Below are 22,070 nucleotides of genomic sequence, written 5' to 3'. Positions count from 1 at the left end.
TAGTCCATGTATAGGTCCTGGTGGTATCCCATTGTCCGTGGTGCCCCCTTACATCTATTTGGTGCTTTTCTTACAACAGGTGGCATCAAAGTTTGTCCTCTTCCTCTCTGAAGAGGATATTTGCATTGTTTTAGATTTAAGAGGATTTTTCCATCTTAACAACTTTCCTGAGCTGTTTGCCAGAGGGACTCAATGGTTAATTAGTGATGAGCGAGCTTGCTCCAATACTAATAGAGCATCTTCAGCATGGTTTAAAGGGAACCTGTCAGCAGATTTTGCTGCTGTAAGATGTGGCCACCGCCTTTCAGGGCTTATCTACAGAATTCTGTAATGCTGTAGATAAGCCCCCGGTCTGACCTGCAAGTGAAGAAAAATAAGTTATATTATACTCACCTGGGGGGCGATCCTGTCCGGTCCAATGGGTGTCGCAGGTCCGGGTCCGGTGCCTCACTTCTTGCGACGCCGCCCTCTTGCTTCTTCATCGCTCCCCAGCATTGGCGCTCCTGTGCAGGTGTACTTATCTGTCCTGTTGGGGGCAGAGGAATGTACTGCAGTGCGCAGATGGCGGGAAAGGTCAGAGAGGCCCAGCACCTGCGCACTGCAGTACTTTACTCTGCCCTCAACAGGACAGACAAAGTACGCCTGCACAGGAGCGCCAATGCTGGGGAGCGATGAAGAAGCAGGAGGGCGGCATCGCAAGAAGATGGGAGGCACCGGATTTGTGATACCCATCAGACCGGACCGCTTAGCTACAGCATTATAGAATGCTGTAGATAATCCCTGAAAGTCAGTGGCCGCATCTTATAGCGGCAAAATCTGCTGACAGGTTCCCTTTAATACTATGTTTGAGTCTCTATGGCTGCGTGTCTCGCAGCTGTTTGTTAGGCAATCCCTGCATGTGTTGCGACTGTTAGACAGCCACAAAACATGCAGCAGAGGGGATTCGAACATATCCAAGCACGCCTAAGATGCTTGGATAACACGTTATTAGTGATGAGCGAATATATTCGTTACTCAAGATTTCTCGAGAACGCTCGGGTGACCTCCAAGTATTTTTTAGTACTCGGAAATTTAGTTTTTCTTGCCGCAGCTGAATGATTTACATCTGTTAGCCAGCATAAGTACATGTGGGGGTTGCCTGGTCACATGTACTTATGCTGGCTAACAGATGTAAATCATTCAGCTGCGGCAAGAAAAACTAAATCTCCGAGCACTAAAAAATACTCGGAGGACCCCCGAGCATGCTCGAGAAATCTCGAGTAACGAATATATTCGCTCATCACTACACGTTATCTGAGCATGTTCGCTCATCACTAGTCTGAGCGGCTTGTACTCTGTACAATGTTTTCTCATTCTTTGACTTGCCGTATATACTCGAGTATAAGCCGACCCCCCTAATTTTGCCACAAAAAACTGGGAAAACTTAATGACTCGAGTATAAGCCTAGGGTGGAAAATGCAGCAGCTACCGGTAAATTTCAAACATAAAAATACCAATAAAAGTAAAATTAATTGATTAATTAATTAATCAGTAGGTTAAGTGTTTTTGAATATCCATATTGAATCAGGAGCCCCATATAAAGCTCCATACATTTCATGATGGGCCCCATAAGATGCTCCATATTAAAATATACCCCATATAATGCTGCACAAATGTTGATTATGGCCCCATAAGATGCTCCATACAGACATTTGCCCCATATAATGCTGCACAAATACTGATTATGGCCCCATAAGATGCTCCATAGAGATATTTGCCCCATATAATGCTCCATAAATGCTGATTATGGCCCCATAAGATGCTCCATACAAACATTTGCCCCATATAATGCGCCACAAATGCTGATTATGACCCCATAAGATGCTCCATAGAGACATTTGCCCCATATAATGCTCCACAAATGCTGATTATGACCCCATAAGATGCTCCATAGAGACATTTGCCCCATATAATGCTCCACAAATGGTGATTATGGCCCCATAAGATGCTCCATAGAGACATTTGCCCCATATAATGCTGCACAAATGCTGATTGTGGCCCCATAAGATGCTCCATACAAACATTTGCCCCATATAATGCTCCACAAATGCTGATTATGACCCCATAAGATGCTCCATAGAGACATTTGCCCCATATAATGCTCCACAAATGCTGATTATGACCCCATAAGATGCTCCATAGAGACATTTGCCCCATATAATGCTCCACAAATGGTGATTATGGCCCCATAAGATGCTCCATACAGACATTTGCCCCATATAATGCTGCACAAATGCTGATTGTGGCCCCATAAGATGCTTCATAGACTATTATGCCCCATATGCTTTAGCTGCGATTAAAAAGAAAAAAAAAAAAAAAAAGTTACCTCTCGTCGCTCAGGCCCCCGGCACTCGCTATAGTCACCTGTCCGCGTTCCACCGTCGGCGCCGCTGTGTCTTCCACGTCCTCTGCACTGACTGTTCAGGCAGAGGGCTATGCGCGCACTAATCGCGCCCTCTGACCTGAGCGTCACTGCAGAGGACCTGGAAGACACAGCGGTGCCGGTGGTGGAACGCTGACAGGTGAATATCGCGCACTGCCCGCGTCATATTCGCCTGCTCCTGGCGCGGTCCCTGCAGGTCCCTGGTTCTCCGGGCGCCGGCAGCTTCTTCCTGTAGTGAGCGGTCACATGGTACCGCTCATTACAGTAATGAATATGCGGCTCCACCCCTATGGGAGTGGAGTCGGGTCCATATTCATTACTGTAATGAGCGGTACCATGTAACTGCTCAATACAGGAAGAAGCTGCCGGCGCCCGGAGAACCAGGGACCGCGCCAGGAGCAGGTGAGTATTACTAGACAGCTGCCGCTCCCCCTCCCCTGCCGACTCCGGGATTGACTCAAGTATAAGCCGAGAGGCGCAATTTCAGCCTAAAAAAATGAGCTGAAATTCTCGGCTTATACTCGAGTATATATGGTAATTTAAAATGTCATACATATTAAAATTTAAAGGCAAAGTCATATCTTTACGTGTAGATTGAGTTGGAGACTGTTATAAATGTAATGACACTCGGCATTATATGCTGTTATACTATGCATATTAAGATGTAAAGCACAGATGCCTCCTCACAGGATCTACAGAGCACCAACCTTGTGGAGATGTGCATGGCACTGACTATTGTGAGTCAGATATTTCCCCGGGAAATGATTCCTGCTGCTCTTCCACTAATTGAAGACAAGCTGCATCATTCCAAGTAAGGACAATTCTCTGTATGTGTTCTGCTGTTGTGTATACTTGACACTCTTGGTGGCTCTTTCTTTGGACACTGCCCCAGTTTGTTCCTGTTTCAAGACCTGCAGGAGCATGGATCAACATGACTGGAAGGACTTGCTTGTGTCCGCTTTTAAAAACCATTGATTCTGACCAATTCAAATGCCCTCCAAAATTCAAAGCATTAATCATCTAAATCCGTACTGTAATCTATGAGACTCCATGACAAGAGAGCATGAACTAAAGGGAACCCGTCCTCTCCAAACACACAATTTGTCTGCAGATATAGGGGTAATCTGCACGTAAATGGCATTTGTCATATTAGAGCACTAAACTGGAAGGGCAGCTACTGGGAGAAAACAAAGTTATATTCTTCCCGCAGCCTCACTTCCTGTCATCAGGGTGGTGAAAGGAGGTATAACGGTCTCCGCTCACTACCCTGTGCGTGCGCTGTAGTATCTCCCTGCACATTGACAGTCTGCTCTTCGCACATACTGCAGAGCAGGCTGCTTTCTGTCATGTGGCAAGGAAATGATAGCAAAGCCCCCGCTTTTTGCTGAGCGGTGATTGTTACATCTCCCTGCACCACTCTGCTGACTGGAAATAAACAGCTACAGGAGAATGTGACTTTGTTTTCTCCCTGTATCCGCTACCCCTGTAAACCAGCATAACTTTATTTAACCCCTTTACCCCCAAGGTGGTTTGCATGTTAATGACCAGGCCAATTTTTACGATTCTGACCACTGTCACTTTGTGGTAATAACTCAGAATCAGTGGGATCCATAGAAGTGTTCCAGAGACCATTTTTTCGTGACATATTGTACTTCATGGTAGTGGTAACATTTCTTTGATATAACTTGCGTTGAGCATGATATAGCAACTTTGCTAGCTCTGGTGACCCCGATGTCCTCATGACGTAGCGCGGTCTCTGATCCAAGGGCAGAGGGGCTGTTTTCCCTCTTCCTGCTCCTGAAATGCTGCAATTGAGTTCGATTGCAGCATTTAGGGGGTTAAGGTGACGGGAGCGGTGAGGGACCACTCCTGGCACTGAGTGCGGGGTGTCAGCTGTCAGAATCGGCTGACACCCGGCAGCGATCGCAAAATCACTGGGGCGTATCCATATGTCCCAGATCAATAAAACCCGGTCTCAGGTGGGAAAGGGGTTAACTCACTGAATCTGCAGGTATATTGCAATTTTGGAAGTGACCTGTACCCTTTCAGCTTCTAATCTCATGATGCAGAATGTTAGGTGTCAATTCTATGTTCACATGTATAACTAGATGATGGTAAAAGTCAGAGATCCAGTTTAAGGTCTCGCTCACACAAGCATATACAACAGCTGACTGCTATCTGATGTTTTATCAGATAGATATCATGCTGCAAGAGCATGCAATAATTTGGCCACATGCACCCAAGGCTCTCGATGCTTTAGAAATATTGGGCTGCAGTCTGATGTCATCAGAGTGCAGTTTGTCATCTGCGGACAGAGGCGATGGAGAAATTAAGTTCTCCGTCTTCTCTGCACCTGTGATCCGAGAAGAATTTAAACCGTGTGTCATAGCGTAATTTGCCCGATTCTCTCACATGAGAGAATCGACGGCCGAGTGATCCTGGCCTAAGAATGACTTGGTCATGGAGCACTGTTGTGTGTAAATCATTATAACACTTTCTTTACCAACACAACTTTGTTAGTGCATCATATTTATTGGAATTTATTATCCTATTTTATGCTGCTCCTTACAAATATGATAATATAAATATTATATTATAATAATCTAATCTGAGTGTGAACCACCGGCAGCATGAATCAGACACTGACTGCGTTATTACAGCCGGAGAAGTTTTTACTCTGAAATGCTGCGGCACTTCAGATAAAACATAGTTTAAAAATCCTCGTGGGGGGGACCCTGCGCCTCGGGGGGGACCCTGCACCACGGGGGACCAGTCCAAAGCACGTCCCTGGCGACTTCTCCCTGCCACAATCCTGTTGGCTGCCTGGTTTCTCCATAGACACGCACACATAGAGATGAAGAGCTACGCCTAGAATATCCAATGGCTGCTGGACCTATTAGAGACTTGTGTGTATTTTCTCTCTAGAAATCGTTTGGACATCCAGTAGTAATAATAGAAGACGCTTAATGATTCTCTTCAATGATAAATGACACATTTTTCACCCTTATCTTCTAGAGAAATTGTGAGGAGGAAAGCAGTGCTGGCATTGTATAAATTCTACCTTGTTGCACCAACACAAGTACAGCACATTCATGAGAAGTTCAGGAAAGCTTTGTGTGACCGGGATGTCGGTGTCATGGCGGCTTCTCTACACATATACCTACAGGTCATAAAGGTAAAAAGGTCTTCAGTTTTACAACACGTTAAAAGGATTTTTGGACTTACAGTAAAATCCATTTTTGTAGCCTTCGTTAGGAGCACACAAAACCAAAGCTTGTACGCTGTTGACATCAGTGGGCTGACACTAAGAATTACAACCTTTAGGCTGTGTGCACACGTTCAGAATTTTTCGCTATAAAAACGTGATAAAACGCATAAAAAATGCATACATATGCATCCCATCAATTATAATGCATTCTGCAGTTTTTGTGCACAAGATGCGTTTTTTAAACGCATCGCGGTAAAAAACACATCATGTTCATTAATTTTGCGTATTTTTCGCGTTTTACCCACTATTTAATGCATTGGGAAGCTCCGGAAAAAAACCGCACACAAAATGCGTCAAACGCGAGAAAAATGCGAAAAAAAAAACGCATGCGGATTTTCTGCAGAAAAAGTCCGGTTTTGTTCAGGAAAATTCTACAGAAAATCCTGACGTGTGCACATAGCCTTAAAGAAAATAAATCCCGCTCCTCCTCAGCAGGTTACAACCACCTACTGGCAATAAGCTATTCAGATAGTGAGAAAAACATTGAGACCCAGAAAAAAACTACACACCCAAGGAGGCAACTAGAAGAAAAAAGTGGGTTCCCTGTTCTCCCGAATGAAGGCTGTGAAAAAGGGATTTTAAGGTAAATCCAAAAAGCCTCTTTTCTCATGCTCTTCATTGAGGGACGCCGGAAAACATGGGACATCCCAATTGCGGGAAAATATTTGTATGTGTAAGGTAAGTCGCTCAGGTAGTGACTGCTGCTTGCAGCAGCTTTCTGCCCATGCTCACGTGCACCTTTTGCAGGAATGCGAGGAGAGATGAAAAAACGTAGGGGTGACCTAGTGAAATTCAAACCAGCGGAAGAACTCCTCCTAAGTATGATTGTAGATACAAGGATGGCTTCTGTGCCTTGGTCATGGTCTGCACACCCTGATCAGAAAAACGTAAGGATTTTAGAGCTACAGTTGTGCCATCAAATTTGAGCTACTGAGATTTGAGTGCAAGAGGGGATCTTGGGGAAGTAGGTCTGGTCGATGCGTTGATTGCGTACCATGATCTTCTGGTCCAGTCCAGGACCACGAAAATGACAAGGATTCCTTCTGACTTGATCTTCTTGGGCAACTTGGATAGGAAAGGTAGAGGAGGGAACAGATAAGGGAGGGAAAATTTGAGACCATGCAATTCCCAGAGCATCTGATGCGTTTCCCAAGAGGGTCTCAAACTCTGGACATGAATCAGGGCACTTTATGGATGCTATCAGGTTGATGTCTGGAAGGTCCCACTGCAGATATATCTGATCGAAGATGGTGGGGTGTAGAAAGCACTGTCTCGTGTTTAGTCTGTCACTACTTAGAAAGTCTGCAACCCAATTGTCTACTACGGGCATATGGATTGCTGAGGTTGTCTAGAATATTTGTTCCAACTACTTGAGAAACTGTGAGACCTCTGACATTGCTTTACAATTCAGAGTCACTCCATAATGGTTGATGTAAGCCATGGAGGTGGTGTTGTCTGAGTAAATTTGGATTGGAAGACCAAACATCTGGTCATGCCAATGTAACAGAACACAGAGCAAGATATCTGAGAGGAAAGAAGAGTCTGAATGACAGGGAGCAAAGGCTGGGAGATAGCGCAACGCAGCGGGATGTGGGGAGATCTTCTGTCCTGTCCTGCAAAGGCTTGATTCATTTTATGGTCTGGGTCTTCAGCTCTGCCTTCCTTCCCTCCATGTAATACACCAGGCTCAGGGAAGCAATGTGGGCAAGAGACTAAAGGCAAGGACTGTCCACTCCAGTGCCTGAATGCAGACTACGTTGGGCAAAGAAAAGGTCCTTCCATCTAGACAAGATGATTCTGCTGACCCCTGAAGATTGTGCTCATCATGAATCAGAGTTTTTAGAGGGTCTCATATCCTTCTCTTTCCCTATCTTGAGAATGCAATAGAAGATTAAAAAAATAAATCTGGTTAGTTTTGCTAATATACAACCTGTGTACCTGCTGCAAAAATAAGGGTCCCAACCAAAAGAACTAAAGTGATGCAGATAATTAAAAGTAGTTATTTTGCGCTGGTTTCACGTGTTAAACTTCTCTCAGTAATAGAGAGTAATAGAATGACTATTATGTGATGTTGCACCATATGTTGTCACATAATAAACTAAAACAGCATAGGATTGAATAGAGTAGATTTTTAAGTCTTTACCTTAGAAGCTGGTGAAAAAATCTTGACGGTGAAGGTGCCTCCATGTATGTGGTGGATCTGCTTCCAACACAGTGTGAGGTCCCAGTAATAAGTGCTTGCGTGCCTTCTTTAGATGATCTATGTCATCTATCTGAGTGGAATCAGTCGCATAGATGGAACTCCAAGGGTTGGTGTCTGCGGAGATTAGAGAGCGCAGTCCCGGCCGGTGACAGACACTTGAATCCGGCGCCTAGTGGTCTCAGTGAAGCACATGTGCGCTCACAGGACCTGCGAGACCAGCGTGACGTCGGCAATCATGTGATGCTGAGCTGTAATGTAGTACGTACTTTTCGTTACAATTGCTGGATAGGACCAATTCCTACACGTTTCGGAAGATGACGTTTTCCTTCCTCAGGGGTGGTCCCGATCTGCTAGAGTCTTTTATAGTAACCTCACGTCAGTCAAATGCGAATAGTTCGATCTCATTATTTAGTCCTTTAGGTTTCAGCGTATTCAGCTCAAATATCCAGCGACTTTCTGCCTGTGACATTCTTTTGATGACGTTTCCTTTGCGCCAGTGCTGTTTAATGATTTGGATCCCAGTTATATCAATCCCCATAGTTTAGCCTCCATGCAATTTAGCAAAATGTTCTCTTATTGATAGAGCCATCAGGTAACCCAAATTACTAGCTTTTTTATATACACTGCTCAAAAAAAATAAATGGAACACTTAAACAGAATATAACTCCAAGTAAATCAAGCTTCTGTGAAATCAAACTGTCCCCTTAGGAAGCAACATTGATTGACAATCAATTTCACATGCTGTTGTGCAAATGGAATAGACAACAGATGGAAATTATTGGCAATTATCAAGACACACTCAATAAAGGAGTGGTTCTGCAGGTGGGGACCACAGACCACATCTCAGTACCAATGCTTTCTGGCTGATGTTTTGGTCACTTTTGAATGTTGGTTGTGCTTTCACACTCGTAGTAGCATGAGACAGACTCTACAACCCACACAAGTGGCTCAGGTAGTGCAGCTCATCCAGGGTGGCACATCAATGTGAGCTGTGGCAAGAAGGTTTGCTGTGTCTGTCAGTGTAGTGTCGAGAGGCTGGAGACGCTACCAGGAGACAGGCCAGTACACCAGGAGACATGGAGGGGGCCATAGGAGGGCAACAACCCAACAGCAGGACCGCTACCTCAGCCTTTGTGCAAGGAGGAACAGGAGGAGCACTGCCAGAGCCCTGCAAAATGACCTCCAGCAGGCCACAAATGTGCATATGTCTGCACAAACGGTTAGAAACCGACTCCATGAGGATGGTATGGGGGCCTGACGTCCACAGATGGGGGTTGTGCTCACAGCCCAACACCGTGCATTACACTTGGCATTTGCCACAGAAATCCAGGATTGGCAAATTCGCTACTGGCACCCTGTGCTCTTCACAGATGAAAGCAGGTTCACACTGAGCACATGTGACAGACGTGACAGAGTCTGGAGATGCCATGGAGAGCGATCTGCTGCCTGCAACATCCTTCAGCATGACCAGTTTGGCAGTAGGTCAGTAATGGTGTGGGGTGGCATCCATTAGCTCGCCAGAAGTAGCCAGACTGCCAGTAGGTGCCGAGATGAGATCCTCAGACCCCTTGTGAGACCATATGCTGGTGCTATTGGCCCTGGGTTCCTCCTAATGCAGGACAATGCCAGACCTCATGTGGCTGGAGTGTGTCAGCAGTTCTTGCAAGATGAAGGCATTGAAGCTATGGATTGGCCCGCCCGTTCCCCAGACCTGAATCCGATTGAACACATATGGGACATCATGTCTTGCGCCATCCACCAACGTCACCTTACACCACAGACTGTCCAGGAGTTGGCGGATGCTTTAGTCCAGGTCTGGGAGGAGATCCCTCAGGAGACCATTCGCCGCCTCATCAGGAGCATGCCCAGGCATTGTACAGTAGGGAGGTCATACAGGCACGTGGAGGCCACACAATACTGAGCATCTTTTCCTTGTCATGAGGCATTTCCACTGAAGTTGGATCAGCCTGTAGGCATTTCCACTGAAGTTGGATCAGCCTGTAGGCATTTCCACTGAAGTTGGATCAGCCTGTAATTTGATTTTTCCACTTTGATTTTGAGTTTAATTCCAAATCCAGACCTCCATGGGATATTCATTTTGATTTACATTGATAATTATGTTTTCTTGTTCTGAACACATTCCACTATGCAATGAATGAAATTTTGCAACTGGAATATTTAATTCAGAGATATCTAGGATGTGGTGTTTTTATTGTTCCCTTTATTTATTTTTTGAGCAGTGTATAAATCTGGGTTTACAAGGTATCTTATCTCCAATGGTCTTATCAGCCTTCAAAATATCCCAATGTTTTGTAACAATTTTCTTCAAAATGTTCGTGTTGGCATTATATTGGGTGATAATGGGGACATAAATAAGATTTTCATCACTAGTTAAATCTTTTTTTTCATTCTATCATTAATTAATTCTACTCTTGGAACTTGTTTTACCTCATTTGTCACTGCTTTCAGAAATTCTTGGTTGTAACCCTTATCTAGAAACTTGTTAGTCAGGACGTCGGCTTCTTTTTCAAACCTACAAATGTTTGAACAATTCCTGTGAATTCTCATAAACTGGCTACGTGGCATATTAATCAACCAGCTCGGTAGATGACAACTGTCCATACTAATATAGCTATTAGCATCCATAGTTTTAGAATATATGCAAGTTTTTATTTCATTACTTTCAACATAAATATTTAGGTCTAAAAAATGTGCTGTCTGGGAACTGATTGTTGAGGTAAAATGTAGATAAAAGTTGTTTTTTATTGATTTTCCTTTAAAAAAAAAATCTGACAGTGAATCTTGTCCATTAGACCAAATAAAAATTATATCGTCAATAAAACACCGCCAGAGGATCAAATCCCGACGCAGCCTGCCTTATGGATATATGTAGGAGTCTTTCCAGCTACCCACATATAAATTATCAACCTATAAGAACCATAGAGTACAAAAGTCCCAATATATAAAAAGTTACAGTTTTTATTTCACAAGATTAATGTAAAGATAATAAACATTAAATCACAGAAAAGGCATAGGACAAGTGTCGCACGGTGTCAAAAAGAAACCATTGTGCGATTCCACACATAAAAGTATCAGGCACGGGTAGATCAAAACACATTTCTAGTATTAAATGTAAAGCATCAACGTAAAGCTGTAGACATGGGTCTTCTTGTACAAGCCAAGGGACCGAAGTAATCGATATGCTAATAGAATGTGCATATAACAAAGAGGTATTCACCCAATCGAATAATTACATAAGCAGATAAAAATCAGTTTTTAAAAATTAGTCTCACAAATCTGTTGTGCAGCAAAGTCAATTCAATATACATATAAATGCACAAGAGATAATCTCACCCATAATAGCCTGTGTGTGGTCACGTCTAACAATGGACAACGGCCCCAACGCGCGTTTCACGTGGGCTTCCTCTGGGGGCCGTCAATATATAAATTAGCATAGCTGGCTGCGAATCTGGTCCCCATGGCAGTACCCCTACTGCTTGGTATAGTAGTTCGTCTCATATTTAAAAGAATTATGGGTTAAAATGAACATCATACATTCCTTAATAAAACTTGCTTGAGAGGTAGGAAATCTCTTAGGTTTATTTAAAAAGTAAGTTGCTGCCTCGCACCCCTTTATCATGTTGGATTTGGGTGTACAGGGACATGATATCTAAAGTTCCCAAAATATAATGATTTTGCCATTTTATTTTATTCAGGCACTGTATTATGTGTTTAGTATCTTTCAAATAAGCTGGAAGGTCTGGTACCAAATCCTGTAGAAAGCAATCAACATATCTAGATAAATTAGAAGCAAGACAATTAATGCCAGATATTATCGGTCTTTATGGATTTTTGGTAGATAATAAAAGGCAGCCATACGAGAATGTGCATTATTAATATATTCGTATTCGTTGTTATTTACAAAGCTGTCCTGGAGGCCTTTTTTGATTAAACTCTTTATTTCATCTATAGATGCCTCTGTAGGATCCCCTTCCAATTTCAGGTATGTCTTCGTGTCTCCTAATAATATTAGGGATTCCTCATTTCATTGGGCGTAGTCTAGGATCACAATTGCACCGCCTTTAAAAAACAAAAATAGGCTGACAGCACTCACTGTTAGGTAGAGCACTCGTTCCACATCCAGGGAACCGTCCTGGATACAGCAGACCAAAAATTGTATTGAACAGCGCTCAATCCAGGTGTAGAAAGTCTTTAAAAGCGAACTTTATTCAAGCCATGGTTCAATGCGACGTTTCGACCATAACATGGTCTTTATCAAGCATACAATAAAACATAGAGGGCTGTCTTAAGTAGTGTGGAAGCTGCACAATGCTCCAATCACCACTCAGTACCGCCCCTCCTATACAATTAGTGAATATCATAAAAATAACAAACAATAGTGGTGTATACACATCAAAAATGACAAGAAATACCCATCCAATATATAAAATCAGACATGCCTCCTCAGTATCGCAAATAGATCCCACCGTAACCATATCCGATCGGGCAGTTGTTGTTTATTGTTTACTACATCACCATGGGGACAAACCACCCCTCAGCAGACCTCGTGATGCAACCCACCATCCAATCCTGGTTCGTGGCGCCAAGAAAATCCGCAACCAATCCATGTGCCCAATATCCCAAACCCCAATCGGCTCCAATAGAAGAGATTCTAATATACTCCATACCTGCACTCCATTTCCGGATCAACCGGAGTTCTCCAACAGCGTCATCAAGCAGTGCCGACGCAGGGGGAGGTGGACGAGCCCACATCACATGACCACAGGCGACGCCCGTTCCCAAGTCACTGCGCGCACGCGCCAACCACCCGGCCTCCATGAAGGGTGCCGGAGGGAAGCGCAAGCGCACAGCGCACGGCCCGAGCCACACCACATGACCGCAGTGCCGGCCCGCCCCCACCACCAGCGCAGGCGCCTACCTCCATCCGTCCTAATGCAACGCAGAAGGGGCCATAGCTCTATAGCGCATGCGCACCAAATCTCCAAGATGAACACTGGGACCAGATGATACAGGCATAACCTGACAAGACCTGGCATAATATGGAGTCTATTCATCTATCCCTTTAGAACGGGGGCAAAATGCAGGCAAAAGATGAGGCATAAGAAATAAAAAACTAAAAACAGGGGAACACACTTATTTATCCATAGTACCATGAGACAGTCGGTCGGCATTAAAGAAAAATCAAAAATATAAATACCACTCAATGTCACAATGGAATATAGGTATTGTAAGAAATCCAAACTTAAGCTCAACCCAATCCATCCTGCCACCGACTGTCCCAGAGTAACCTAAAAGATAAAAAATAGATTAAAATAAGCATAGTGTACATAAACCCACCTCCACTTAAAACCAACATACACTGACAAAACAACTGCACTGCACAGTCCAAAACACATCAGGTACAAGAATGTAAGTTAAAGTCCAGGTTTAAACCCTTAGGATGTAGGGACCCTAGCGTATAAATCCACCTCATCTCTTTCGTTTTCAACATTTGCACCCTATCACCCCCTCTCCTTAATACAGGGACACTGTCAATGACCCTAAATCGCAGCTGATTCACAGAATGTCTCTTTTCAATAAAGTGCTTAGGGACTGGTAGATCTGGAGTTCATCCTCAGGAGGAATTACTTCCTCTTTGGGGATGATTACTTCCTGCAGTTGAGGGGTACCGCCATGGGGTCCAATGTGGCCCCCACTTATGCTAACATCTATATGGCGGTACTCGAGGACAGGTTTGTGTACAATTCCAACCTCTGGCGCCATGTCAGAGCCTGGTGGCGCTACATAGATGATATCTTTGTTATATGGGATGGCGATCTTAAGGGACTGGAGGCGTTCTGGGGTGAAATTAATGGGGTATACCCTGAATTGAAGTTCACTCTTACCCACTCCACCTCTCAGGTTCAGTTCTTGGATACACTAGTATACAAGGAGGGGTCTGAATTGAGGACGGACATTTATGTCAAGGAGACTGACAGAAACAGCCTTTTGCTATTTAATAGTGATCACCCCAGGAGGATGGTCAGTTCCCTGCCGTGGAGTCAGTTGCTACGGGTTAGGCGCATTGTATCAGATGAGGAAAGGGTGGATCTGCGGTTGGAGGAAATGTGTTCTAAATTTCTGAGGAGGGGGTATCCAAGAATTGAGGTTGACAGGTATAAGGTTAGGGCCCGTGATCATGTGATGTGGGCTCGTCCACCTCCCCCTGCGTCGGCACTGCTTGATGACGCTGTTGGAGAACTCCGGTTGATCCGGAAATGGAGTGCAGGTATGGAGTATATTAGAATCTCTTCTATTGGAGCCGATTGGGGTTTGGGATATTGGGCACATGGATTGGTTGCGGATTTTCTTGGCGCCACGAACCAGGATTGGATGGTGGGTTGCATCACGAGGTCTGCTGAGGGGTGGTTTGTCCCCATGGTGATGTAGTAAACAATAAACAACAACTGCCCGATCGGATATGGTTACGGTGGGATCTATTTGCGATACTGAGGAGGCATGTCTGATTTTATATATTGGATGGGTATTTCTTGTCATTTTTGAATTGCACCGCCTTTATCTGCAGGGCTTATTACTATATTCCGATTTTCCTGCAGTTGAATTATAGCTTTGAAAAAGAAGCTGACATCCTGACTAACAAGTTCCTAGATAAGGGTTACAACCAAGATTTTTTGATAGCAGTTAATAATGAGGTAAAACAAGTTCCAAGAGTTGAATTAATTAATGATAGAACGACAAAAAGATTTAACTATTGATGAAAATCCTATTAATGTCCCTATTATCACCCAATATAAGACCATTGGAGATAAGATACCTAGTAAACCCAAATTTATATATATATATAAAAAAAAGCTAGTAATTTGGGTTACCTGGTGTCTCCATCAATAAGAGAACCTCCTATACCAAGAAAGTCTGCGTTTTTTAATAAGGATCTTAGGGGTTTTTACCCATGTGAAAAGTGCATGGCATGCGAATCGTTGCATTTAAAGAAAAAAACTGAAATCCAGGAAGGTAATAAAACCTATCCCATAACGGATTTATTACATGCACATCCCAGGGTGTCATATACTCAATCAAGTGTCCCTGTAATAAATTGTGCGTGGGGAGAACTAAGAGACCTATGAATGTACGTATTAGTGAACACCTAAGGAATATAAAGATAAAATATGATGATCAGCCCCTTTCAAGACATTTTGCTAAATTACATGGAGGTTAAACTATGGGGATTGATATAACTGGGATCCATATCATTAAACAGCACTGGCGCAAAGGAAACTTTATCAAAAGAATGTCACAGGCAGAAAGTCGCTGGATATTTGAGCTGAACACTCTGAAACCTAAAGGACTAAATAATGAGATCGAACTATTTGCATTTGACTGACGTGAAGTTACTATAAAAGAGGCGCCGGATTCAAGAGCCTGTCACCGGCCGGGACTGCGCTCTCTAATCTCCGCAGACACCAACCCTTGGAGTTCCATCTATGCGACTGATTCCAATCAGATCGACGACATAGATCATCTAAATCAGGCACGCAAGCACTTATTACTGGGACCTCACACTGTGTTGGAAGGAGATCCACCACATACACGGAGGCACCTTCACCGTCAAGATATTTTCACCAACTCCTAAGGTAAATACTTAAAAAACTTAAAAATCTACTCAATTCAATCCTATGCTGTTTTAGTTTATTATGTGACAACATATGGTGCAACATCACATAATAGCCATTCTATTACTGCCACGGAGAGAAGTTTAAAACGTGAAAACAGCGTAAAATAACTACTTTAAAAAAAAAATGAATAGTCAGAAACCGGTAAATCGGTCTGAAGAATCCATATCTTTGTCTGCCTCTGAAGTGGAGCTAGGCTAAACTGAATAGCTTACTGCCAGTAGGTATGTATAGCCTGCAGAAGAGGAGACAACTTTTTTTTTTTTCTGAGGTTTGTAATTCTTAGTGTTGACCTCCTGGTGGCAGCAGCATACACCCATGGTCTCCTATGTTCCCCAATGAAGGGCCGAGACATGTATTTTGGTTGAATGCTTATGTTATGTTTTTTTTATTTTATTTCCCCCTGATCTCTCTAATTCGGCACAGGAAAACCCATCTGCATATAAGGATCTAACTGGATCATTTGTGACCATCTTGAAGCAAGTGGTTGGAGGAAAACTACCCGTAGACTTCAACTATCACAGTGTACCTGCGCCCTGGCTACAGATCCAGCTCCTGAGGATCTTGAGACTACTGGGGAAAGATGACCCTGGGTAAAACTATCAGGATGGTGACGTGGAAAAAAGAATGTTATTGTATATACAGTTGTGTGAAAGTGTTTGCCCCCTTCCTGATTTTCCTATTTTTTTCCATGTTTGTCACACTCGAATGTTTTGACATCACCAAACAAAGTAAAATATTAGACAAAGTTAACACAAGTAAACACAGATTGGATTTTTTTTATATTGAAGGTCTTTATTATTAAGGAAAAAAGAAATCCAAACCTACAGTGTCCTGTGTGGGAAGGTGATTGCCTCCTAAACTTAATAACTGGTTTGGCCACCCTTCTCATCAAAACTGCAATCAAGAATTTGTGATAACTGGCAATGAGTTTTTTACAACGCTCTGGAGGAATTTTGGCCCACTCATCTTTGCAAAATAGTTCTAATTCAGCCACATTGGAGGGCTTTAACTAGGCCACTTAAAAGTCCTTAATTTATTTATTTATTTAAGCAATTCAGAGATTGACTTGCTGGTGTGTTTTGGATCACTGTCTTGCTGCATAACCCAAGTGCACTGCAGCTTGAGGTCATGCACAGATGGCTGACATTCTCCTTCAGAATCTTTTGGCAGACAGCAGAATTCATGGTTCTATTTACCACAGCAAGTCTTCCAGGTCCTGACGTATCAAAACAGTCTCAGACCATAACACTACCACCACCATATTTTATTGTTGGTATGATGTTCCCTTTCTGAAATGCTGTTTTATTTCTATTCTAGATGTAATGGGTTGTGATGAGCGAGTATACTCATTACTTGAGATTTCCCGAGCACGCTCGGGTGTCCTCCAAGTTTTTTTTAGTGCTCGGAGATTTAGTTTTCATTGCCGCAGCTGAATGATTTACATTTGTTAGCCAGCTTGATTACATGTGGGGATTCCCTAGCAACCAGGCAACCCCCACATGTACTTATGCTGGTTAGCAGCTGTAAATCATGCAGCTGCGTCAACAAAAACTAAATCTCCGAGCACTTACAAATACTCGGAGACCCCCCGAGCATGCTCGGGAAATCTCGAGAAATGAGTATACTCGCTCATCACTAGTAATGGGACATACACCTTCCAAAAAGTTCAACTTTTGTCTTGTCAGTCCACAGAGTATTTTTCCAAAAGTCTTGGAGATCATCAAGATGTATTCTGGTGCAACTGAGACAAGCCTTTATGTTCTTATTGCTCAGCAGTGGTTTTTGTCTTCGAACTCTGCCATGGATGCCAATTTTGCCCAGTCTCTTTCTTATGGCCGAGTCATGAAAACTGACCTTAACTAAGGTAAATGAGGGCTGCAGTTCTTTGGAAGTTGTTGGGTCTTTTAAGACCTCTTGGATGAGTCGTCGCTGCAGTCTTGGAGTAATTTTGGTCTGCCGGCCACTCCTGGGAAGGTTCTCCACTGTTCCATGTTTTTGCCATTTATGGAAAAATGCTCAGTGTGGTTTGCTGGAGTCCCAAACCTTAGAAATGGCTTTGTAACCTTTTCCAGACTGATAGATCTCAATTACCGGCACTTTGTTTCTCATTTGTTTCAGAACTGTTTTGGATTGCAGCATGATTTCTAGCATTTGAGGAGCTTTTGGTTTACATCACTTTGTCAGGCAGGTAATATTTAAATGATTTCTTGATTGAGAGCAGGTATTGCGGTAATCAGGGCTGTGTGTGGCTAGGGAATTTGAACTCCGCTTCCCAAAGATATGATAAACCGCAGTTAATTTATGTTTTAAGGGGGGAAAGGGGCAATAACTTTCTCAGGGCCTTGTGTGTTTGGATTTCTTTTTCCCTTAACCACTTCACCCCTGGTCCTGTTTTCACCTTCATGACCTGGCCAAATTTTACAATTCTGACCACTGTCAATTTATTTGGTAGTAACTCTGGAGCGCTTCAACGAATCCCACTAATTCTGAGACTGATTTCTCTTGACATATTTTACTTGATGATGGTGTTAAAATTTCTTCTATAATAATGTGCATTTATTTGTGATAAAAAAGGAAATGTGATGAAAATGTAGCAATTTTCACATTTTTAATTCTTATGCCCTTAAATCAGAAATATATGTCAGACAAAATGGTTAATAACAGTTCCCACATGTCTACTTTACTACTTTACATCATTTTGGAAACATTTTTTTTAATTAGGAAGTTATAAGGGTTAAAAGTTAACCAGCCATTTCTCATTTTTACAGCATTTAGGGAACCATTTTTTTTAGGGACTAAAATTTGTTACAGAGGTCTGTGCAGCTATAAAAGACTGCCCCCTTTTTTGTTAGCCACACCTGGACCCGTTGAAGAGTACTCAAAACGGCTGTCATCCACCACAGAACTGACTGCCCCGCATCCACATTTTTAAAATCTTGATGAACTAAATAAATAAAAAATTTTTTTTACCAGATAAGAGTGCCCCTTTTTCACTTCTTCGTTTGGTTTTTTTTAGGGACCACCTCACATTTGAAATGACTTTAAGGGTTCTATAAGACAAAATACCCAAAGGTGACACCATTCTAAAAACTGCACCCCTCAAAGTGTTCAAAACCACATTGAAGAAGTTCATGAACCCTTCAGGTACTTCACGGAAATAAATGTAATGTGGAAGGAATACATTAACATTTTCCTTTTTTTTCACTAAAATTTTACTTGGTCCCAATTTTTTTTATTTTCACAAGGGTAACAGGAGAAATGAGCCCCCAAAAGTTGTTGTGCATTTTCTCCTGAGTACACAGATACCCTATATGAAAGGGCACGGCAGGGCTCGGAAGGGAATGCGCAATGTCTGACTTTTTCAGTGCAAAATTGGCTGAAATAGAGAGCGGATGCCATGTTGCTTTTGGAGAGCCCTTGATGTGCCTAGACGGTAAACCCTCCCCCACAAGTGACCCCATTTTGGAAACTAGACCCCCCAAGGAACTTATCTAGATGTGTTAGGAGCACCTTGAATTCACAGAATTTTATAACGTAGAAATGTGAAAATAAAAAATCCCCTGCAGTATACACCCTCATGCTGGCTTCCAGAGACCCAGTTCAAGCTTAGTGTCCGTAGGAGGCACACTGGTTTTTAAACCTTTCTATCCCGGACGAAGGGGGCGATGGATTCTTTCATGTTCCGATCTCCCCCGAACCAACAACAGGCGAGCACGGGAGTTTCACCTCTCCGTATCCTCTCCTGCGACGTGGGAAGCCACTGCCTGAGCTGATTTTTAGGGGCGACGGGCCCCTTCAAGGGCACCGATCTCCCTCCTCCCTTATCAGACGAGCACTGGAGTCTCACCTTCAGTATCCTCTTCTGCAGCCAGGCCTATTGCCGGACATTCAGCCCTGACCACCAGGTTTTACCCTCGGCTGTTCAGAGGCACCTTACATTGTGGCGTCCGTGCAGCCCCCACTGCATCACCACTGAGAAAGCGGATGATGGAAGGAGGCGGACGGTTCCTCTCCACCCCCCTCTTTTATGGGGATGGTGGATAGAGGCTTCCCCCAACCCTGCACCGTCCTAATCCCCCAGGCACAGCTCACCAGATCCATGGAAAACATCTCTGACCGCTGGTGCAGCAGGCTTCTCTGCCTTTTTTCCCCTTCTGTCGGGGTAAGTGCCATACCATTTGGGGGAGGGCTCCCTCTCCTTTTCAGGGTCTCCCCTAGGGTCCGGCACTCCTCGGCTGCGCGCCGGGCCGAAGCCGCAAATTTAGTCCCCGGCTTCGGCCTAGCAGGCCGGTTCCCGATAGGCTCCGCCCCCTTTTTTTGTGTCATTCGGCGGCTCCGCCCCCTGGTCCTGGCGCTTCTCGCTCTCTGCGAGATTCCCCTCACCAACCCCCGGCGGCCATCTTTCTTCTCTGCACGCCGCAGCTCCAGCTCCATGTGCAGAGCTCTGACTGCCGGCTGCGCTCCTCCAAGTGCAGCGCCCTGTCCGCTGGCTGTCTCTCCACCAGCACCGCCGCTCTTCCTCTCTCAGCGGGACACAGGACCACGGGTAAGGAGACGACGTTAGTTCTCCCTTGCAGCATCGCCCTCGCTTCCACAGCTTACAGGCCCTGTGCACTGTCTTTTACTTTAAAGTACACCATGTCCCAGTCAAGGACCAGAAAGATCACTAAGGTGCATACTACCTTTTTTACTACGTGTACCACCTGCCAGGCTCCTCTTCCTCGGCCTCAGAGTTCCTCCCTCTGCTCAGCCTGCGATGCTCCAGTTGCCCAGGAGCCCTCCGCCGCTACCGACCCCAGTGTATCTAGTCCCCCGGAGTGGGTGGCGTCCCTGTCACAGTCTGTGGATTCGCTGGCCAAAGCGATTAAATCCCTTCAGGACCCCTCTGGGGAGCGGGGCCCTCTTTTTCCTGGGTTAAGAGATCCCTCCGTAACGGGAATCGTCGGCCAGCAGGGGCCGCTCTCACCGGAAGGAGGCACGGTCATCCAGAAAACGGATCCGCACTACCTCCCCTGAGCACTCACCGCACCAGTCAGCCTCTGGTAGCTCCACTTCTCGCTCACCCTCTTTAGGGGCCCGTAGCAATCACGACTCTGAATATGAGTCTGATGCATCCTTAGACCCGGATGCTCCGGAGTTTAGGTCTACTGTAGACTCCCTCATCGAGGCAGTCAATCATGCACTAAAAGTGGACGATGATTCTAATTCTGCCCCGGACCATTCTGTTTCCTTTACGAGAAACAAGCGTTTTCATAAGGCGTTCGCCTCTCACCCAGATTTCCTGGATATAGTCAGGCGACACAGGGAGCGTCCGGATAAGCGTTTTACAGGCAAAAAGACTCTGGAGTCGAAGTATCCCTTTTCCGCAGATCTTGTTAAAGATTGGACGGAATCTCCACAAGTAGATCCTCCGGTTTCGCGCTTGGCAACCAAAACTCTCCTATCCGTTCCTGACGGTGCTTCTATTAAGAGTCCCACAGAACGCCAGCTAGATTCCCTAGCTCGCTCAGTGTACGAAGCCTCGGGTTCTTCTCTATCTCCCTCCTTCGCTGCGGCGTGGGTTGCCAAGGCAATGGTTTACTGGGCGGATGCCCTCGCTAAATCCATTCAGGAACAGGAACTTCCGACTGAGGTGGCAGACCTGGCCAAACAAATTGCCACGGCTGGAGATTATGTGATGTATGCGTCCCTCGACGCGGCGGACTGTGCAGCAACTGCAGCTTCTAACGCCATCACCATTAGGAGAGCTATCTGGCTCAGAGAGTGGCGCGCAGATTCCTCCTCAAAAAAGTCTGATTTCGGAGAAAAATTAGACCAGCTTATTTCCTACGCTACAGGAGGAAAGAGCAAGTTCCTCCCTCAACATAGGCCCAAAGCCGCTTTTCAGCGTCAACAATATTTTCGCTTTCGGCCCTTTCGCAGTAGCCCATTCTGGTCCAATTCTGCCCCCTCATCCAGATCAGAATGATCCGCTCGCCCAGATAGGGACTCTCGACCTTCCTTCAGGCCGAATCAGTCCTGGCGAGGAAAGCCTAGGCAACCCAGAACTAGAGGGTCCTGGCCTGCCAGATTCGCCTCGCAATGACTCGGGGTCTTTTCCAGTCGACACCTCCAAAGTTGGCGGACGTCTGCTTCTTTTTCAGCACGTCTGGCTCTCCGTCGTCCACGACGAATGGGTCAGGGATCTGGTGTCGTCTGGTTACAAACTAGAATTCTCCGCCTCCCCTCCAGCACGGTTTTTTCCCTCTCGTCTCCCAAGTTCGGGAGCTCATTCCGGCGCCCTTCGCTGCGCCATCGAATCCCTCCGCCAAAGCGGGGTCATTTTTCCGGTTCCGGAACACGAGAGATTCAGGGGTTTCTACTCAAACCTCTTCGTCGTGCCGAAAAAGGATGGGACGGTACGCCCCATTTTGGACCTGAAGCTCCTAAACAAGTACGTAAAGGTACGGCACTTCAGGATGGAATCTCTCCGATCAGTCATCT

At 44.7% G+C, this 22,070-nt stretch overlaps 1 protein-coding gene across 1 annotated transcript in view; it reads left to right on the top strand.

The window, feature by feature from the left end:
- Positions 1-22,070, top strand: part of AP4E1 (adaptor related protein complex 4 subunit epsilon 1) — a 128,805-nt gene that overhangs the window by 13,273 nt on the left and 93,462 nt on the right. The window contains exons 5-7 of the mRNA XM_077263745.1: positions 3,112-3,233; positions 5,438-5,597; positions 16,011-16,177. Of these exons, the coding sequence (XP_077119860.1) occupies positions 3,112-3,233; positions 5,438-5,597; positions 16,011-16,177 (449 nt within the window). The remainder of the gene's footprint in view (positions 1-3,111; positions 3,234-5,437; positions 5,598-16,010; positions 16,178-22,070) is intronic.

The sequence above is a fragment of the Ranitomeya variabilis genome, chromosome 5, assembly GCF_051348905.1.
Source record: "Ranitomeya variabilis isolate aRanVar5 chromosome 5, aRanVar5.hap1, whole genome shotgun sequence".
NCBI classification, from domain to species: domain Eukaryota; kingdom Metazoa; phylum Chordata; class Amphibia; order Anura; family Dendrobatidae; genus Ranitomeya; species Ranitomeya variabilis.
The sequence above is the reverse complement of the archived record's forward strand: the minus strand, read 5'-3'. Positions and strand labels throughout refer to the sequence as shown.